Source organism: Siniperca chuatsi, linkage group LG1, assembly GCF_020085105.1.
Source record: "Siniperca chuatsi isolate FFG_IHB_CAS linkage group LG1, ASM2008510v1, whole genome shotgun sequence".
NCBI classification, from domain to species: Eukaryota; Metazoa; Chordata; class Actinopteri; order Centrarchiformes; family Sinipercidae; genus Siniperca; species Siniperca chuatsi.
The window spans coordinates 26,729,001-26,735,000 of NC_058042.1; the positions used below are offsets into that span (position 1 = coordinate 26,729,001).

The 6,000-nt window shown below is 42.5% G+C and overlaps 1 protein-coding gene across 9 annotated transcripts in view; it reads left to right on the forward strand.

Annotated features, from left to right (window-relative positions):
* The window catches only part of chd9 (chromodomain helicase DNA binding protein 9), a 72,350-nt gene that overhangs the window by 55,228 nt on the left and 11,122 nt on the right, over positions 1 to 6,000 (forward strand). For all 9 annotated transcript variants that reach the window (XM_044205525.1, XM_044205544.1, XM_044205508.1 and 6 more), the window contains 6 exons: positions 295 to 480; positions 703 to 813; positions 977 to 1,176; positions 1,442 to 1,641; positions 1,783 to 1,942; positions 4,696 to 4,785. In XM_044205525.1, coding sequence (XP_044061460.1) covers positions 295 to 480; positions 703 to 813; positions 977 to 1,176; positions 1,442 to 1,641; positions 1,783 to 1,942; positions 4,696 to 4,785 — 947 coding nt within the window. The remainder of the gene's footprint in view (positions 1 to 294; positions 481 to 702; positions 814 to 976; positions 1,177 to 1,441; positions 1,642 to 1,782; positions 1,943 to 4,695; positions 4,786 to 6,000) is intronic.

The following is a 6,000-nucleotide window of genomic DNA, read 5'->3' on the forward strand; positions in this document are numbered from 1 at the left end:
GCTGCAGATGTTAAGATTTTAATAATCCAACATGTGTGTGTTTGACTTTGTATTGTGTATTTAACAGGGGGTATTTTTGTTGGGGGTTTTTTTATTATATTTTTTTTTAGAAAATTGTGAGGTTTTGCAGGTATTTATGTTTGTGTTCTGCGTCATATAATGTTATGTTCCATACTGTTCCATTTTGCACCCCAAGTCCATTTTATAATATGTTTGGTCAATAGCATTTATTTTATTTGTTGTATATAGTTTCTTGACCCTAAATGTCTGTCTCCCTTTCTCCTTACCTCTCAGGCAGCACAGCAGCAGCTGTCTAAGAAGGAGATTGAGGATCTGTTGCGACGTGGTGCATACGGGGCCATCATGGATGAGGAGGATGAAGGGGCCAAATTCTGTGAGGAGGACATTGACCAGATCCTCCAGCGCAGGACAAAGACCATCACCATTGAGTCTGAGGGACGAGGGTCCACCTTTGCTAAGGTGAATGAAATGTATAAATACAACTGCTCGAACACAAGTGATGTAAATTGAAACTTCATTATGAGTTTATTCTGTTTATACCATGTAATTAGGGACTACTCGATACAGTATACATTTAACATTTTACAGGTCACTGGCTGTTTTTGATTTTCGACCAGGAGCAGCTCATGATGAACGGCAAACATGATTATAGTTTAATATGATTCTGATGTCTGCTTCCAGGCTAGTTTTGTGGCGTCCGGAAACCGCACAGACATCTCTCTGGATGACCCCAACTTCTGGGACAAATGGGCCAAAAAGGCTGACATTGATATGGATATGGTCAACGGCAGAGTATGTACTGCACCACAAATAATGCAATATACAGAGCAAAGCATAATATCACAAAGATATAATGCCTGGACATGCAGTAGGGTTGCAGCCTTTCTTTATCTGTGTTACAGACCAGGAAAGCCCTTTACTGAAATTTTGTTTGCCCTCCATTCCCTCTCTACAGAACAGCTTGGTGATTGACACTCCTCGTGTCAGAAAGCAGACAAGGCCGTTTAGTGCCACCAAGGATGAGTTGGCAGAGCTTTCAGAGGGCGGCAGCGACAGTGACGACACCAAACCTAAGCTCAGGCGAAACCCCGACCGCCTCAACTGCTATGGACGCACAGAGTGCTTCAGAGTAGAGAAGAACCTGCTTGTTTATGGGTAAGATGATAAATCAAATAGTTCAAGCCATTAAACTATAGCAACTGTGTTGATCTTGTCCATAGATAGGACATAAATCTATTACACTCAGTTGTTTTGTTTCATCCCAATATCCCTCACTGTATGCTAGTTATATACAAATGAACAGAGCTGTCATCGCTGTAATAGAAAAGCCGTGTGCATGTTGATTTTCACAACAAAAGTGTCTACTTTCAATCTGAGCCCACTTTTCTTAAATAATAATCTTTTCTCTTTTGCTGCCCAGGTGGGGTCGTTGGAAGGATATTCTCAACCATGGCCGTTTTAAGAAGCAACTGACTGAGTGGGATGTGGAGTCCATCTGCAGGGCCCTGCTGGCTTACTGCCTGGTCCATTACCGTGGAGATGACAAAATTAAAAGCTTCATGTGGGACCTGATCGCCCCCAGTGAGGACGGACGCACCAAGGAGCTGCAGAATCACCTGGGTGAGTCTCAGGACTTCCAGCCTACATTTAAGTGGCCTTATTACAACAGATAGTGACACATGGAGAGGTTAGACTAAGTGGGGAAACTACTGCATTTCCTACACTGCACCTATGACTTTCAACTTCCTCTTCTTCCACTAGGTTTGTCTGCCCCAGTCCCTCGGGGCAGAAAGGGTAAGAAGGTGAAGACCCAGTCCAGCTCTTTTGACATCCACAAAGCTGAGTGGCTTAGGAAACATAACCCAGAGCACATGCTTCAAGACGATGGCTACAAGAAACACCTCAAACACCACTGCAACAAGTAGGGGTTTCCTTATTCCACTTTACGCTGTACATGCAACATTTTAGTACCTGACACTTTAATCCAGTTCAGTTTACATCAAGTAAGACATTAAATTAGCTTATATTCCTACATCACCAACAGTATATGTAACCAGCAATTTCTAATGTTATAAGCAGCTGTTTATAAGAATCCAGTAGTAGTACACAAAATACAAAAGATGCATATTCTTGACTATCTAAAACAGTGTTATTAGATGAAAGAGACAGTTGTAATGTCATATTTTTCAGCATTTAACTTGCTTACAGTGCACATGGTGACTAGTCTATGGTTGGGTTGTTTTGTCTCTTGTGGGTGAGAGTGTGTGTGTGTTCTTGTGTCTGTGTTTAAACCTTTATGATATTGTAGCAACTGGCAGGTGGTCATTATTCTCTTCTAGCACAGATTGTATCAGTTTATTTTTAATAGAATAAAGCCTAAGTGTATAAAAATACAATTTGCACGTGGCTCAAATTTTAACTCTCCTCAAGCTGCAGTAATTAGGAAGCACTAAAACGTCTATTGGAGACGACAGTCAACTGATTCATTAACAGACGTTCATCACATCGAGACCAGCTGACTGATATGATCCTTAATGAGACCTCATCCCAGCTAATGGCCGTCATAGATCTCTCTTATTTACAGACAGAGGGAAAAAGATGGCTGCTATCAAAACATGGGCCGCTGAGATATAAAGCCGAATAGATGGCTGCTTCTTTTTAAAAGGGGGGCTTGTGTCCATAGGGCTTTGGACGTAGAGCGCTGCAGCTTCCATAGAAAGTTCTCCATTGTTTCCTGGTCCAGTTGTGCTGAATCCAGGGATTGTCTGATATGTGACACGCCGGGCAAATGGGGACACACAGGGTTTGCTGACTTCTGCGTTTTTTACTCCGAGGACCTGGAATGTGACTGGTGGGGTGTGGGGGGTCCCTGGCTTCCTTAACAAGACCATAAATGTAGGACAGAGCTCCTACACAGGAATGGAAACTACAGGAAGTAGTGGGCAATGATCCTGTTTGTCTTTCAGACAAACAGGTCAGAAAATCTGATCACCCTGGATCAGCAGTTTGCCTGTGCTTTTTACTGTGTAAATATCAAATATATTTCTTTCTATCAAATGCTTTCCTGCATATTGTAGTAAAGATGTGAAACTGTGACTATTAAATCTGCTTTGGCATGTAGGATACAGTTTTGTGAAAGCACATAAAAATTTCATGGTGTTTGTGTGTTTGTCTCCCTGTTACGCTGTTTTTTGATGGATTGTTTTCTGTGAACAGACCATGAGGGATTCTTGGCATGCCACTCATGTCATGCATACTTGGCTTATTTGCTTCTGAAAGACTGTGTATGACTGTGCCGAGATCCTCTGCAGCCTCTCTGAGTGAACCACATCTCTCTTTCTCATGCACACACACACACACACACACTGACTAACAAAGGCTTGGAAGCAGAGTGATGAAGGGCTGTGCTGACAGGCAGAGGAAGCAGCAGCTGCTCCTGGGTGGGTCCAGTCACACGGGAGGATGGAGGGTGGAGGAGGAGGGAGAGATAGGAAGTTCAAGATTTTGATTTACCAGAGCTACAAGTCCAGACTGGTCACCACAGACATCCATCACTCTGACAGACAGACAGACCTCGGAGCCCTACAGTTTTTCCTGATCCTGTCAGTGAATGGGGGAAGGATTTTGGGCTCATTTATAACAATATTTAGCTGAATTACAGGTGTAAGAAAGATGGAATGCCTGGTATGCTATATTTCAGAGCGGCAGTCCACAATTCTTTCAGTGGTCTTGAAAGAAGAGCAGCACTGTAGAGAAACCATAGCAGGAGAAGAGGCCACAGGTCCACATGAAGTGATAGATGAATATAGAAATCTTGGTGACCATTTTATTACAAAGTGGCTGCAAATACAAAGAAGTAGACAGTGTCGCAGTTTACCTAAAGAGGTATTTTTTCAGTCTCCTGGTTCTTATTCTTATGTATGAAACTGTCAGCGTTCAGACAATTAAAATCATTTTGTGTTTAGATAAAACAGAACACAGAATGCTTTCTACATTAAGCACAATCTCAAGGCATACGAGACATTACAGCCTGGCACACCGCAGTTCCCACCACTTCACTATGTCTTCGCTCAAAGCCTGCTGGCTGTGATGTGTGATCATGCATCACGGAGCTAATGTCTCCCCTGTGAGTCAGCCTCTCTCTACCTTGTCAGCCTCGACTTCCCAGCCCTTCATCTAGTGCCAGAGCACGACCACATGACGACTGGAGAGAGACTGTTGACTGTTCATTCAGTCCTCAGAGCATAGGTGTGGAGCTGCTCATGACTCTGCTCATGACAACAGCTCACCAAGTTAATTGATCAGGCTTAGTGTATACTGGTACGTCTTAGTGAGTTATGTAGTGTGTGTCCTGCTCTGTGGAAGGCCTGTACAGCTAATGATTTATAGCTGCACACACACACACACACACACACACACACACAAAAATCTTAGAATCCAGACGAATGTAGTGGAGTATATTCTGCTGCTGGAGTATACGGCAATGAAATGATAGGACCAGGACTATACAGTACAATTTTAGGATTACAGCTGAACTGTCTCACACTTCACTCATTTGCATAGTGTTCAACAGGTTGCTGTGTGTGTGCGTGCGCGCGTGTGTGTTGGTTCTGCTCGCTCAGCGTTTGTGTGTGGTCAGGGCTTTGTTGTGACCAGTGGGTTTTCTCTGTGCAGGGTGCTGCTCAGGGTCAGAATGCTCTACTACCTGAAACAAGAGGTGATAGGAAGCGAAGCCCAGAAGGTGCTAGACGGCGTGGACTCCAGGTGAGCTCAACTTTGACCTACTCAGACGTTAGCTTAGCTTACCTTACATACACTTCCTGCCCTATGCGTTATCATTGTTAGCATTTTTATACAACTTTGTGTTTCAGAAGTCTTAAGCAGTCAATCACTTTATTCAACAAACACAGTAGATGGTACGTAATATTCTGCCTAGTATGGTTGTAGAATTCCTGACCTGCTCAGATAATAGAATAGCTGGATTCATGATATACACAGGTCAGATGGATTTGGCAGCTTTAATATAACACTATACACCCGGGCAGAGTCGTCTGTTGGCAGCAGTAGAGTTTCCATATCAAGGTGAAATAGCTGCCTCATATATTTTTCTCCTTGAGTAGCGAATGTGGTCATTAGCATATGATAACCTGTTGAAGGAAGAAACAACTGATCAGCCAAATTAATTAGAAGGTTGTAGAGCTCCACCTGCTGGTGAAAGATAGGCCTTTTTTTCCCCCCTGTGTTCTACCAGACAGCGCTGTTGAAATGGTTAATCAAAACCACTATTAACAAGGTAATCACCAGTGAAAGTTAAAGGAGGCTTTTATTGTTTCACAATTCTAATTTTGTCGTTTCACAATAAAAGCCCTTCACAGGGAGTGTTGGGCCTCCTGAACAATTAGAAGTGTTTGCATTAACGGCAAATTAACATAGAAAATGGGAGCAGATTAAAAAAACAAAAACAAGGAAGCTTCTTTTTAAAATTATGATATGACACAGACGGGGGACAAATTAAAGGAAAAACACAAATAAAAGAGTGGAGAAACATATCAAACGCAGATGCTTCCATGCACCAGGGCTCACTGAATAGTGAATGTGTGAATAAAATGCTACGGCCTTTACAGTCACCAGATCTCAACCCAGTGTCACACCTATGGAAGATTTTGGACCAACATGTAAGACAATGCTCGCCATCACCATCTCTATAACACCAAATGACCATAACACCACAAAGTCTATTTAGTGACGTTTGTGACTGTCTCTGATGTTATATATCCTTTTATTATGTCTGGCTATGTCTGTTTTTCTCTGCTTTACTCAGGTCTGTCTTGGAAAAGAGATCTTGATCTCAATGCGATTACTTGATTAAATAAAGGTTGAATAAATGAGAGAATATCTTGTGAAGGAATGGTGTTCATCCCTCCAGTAGAGTTCCACAGAGTTTTATATATGTGTGTATATATGGATGGATGGATGGAT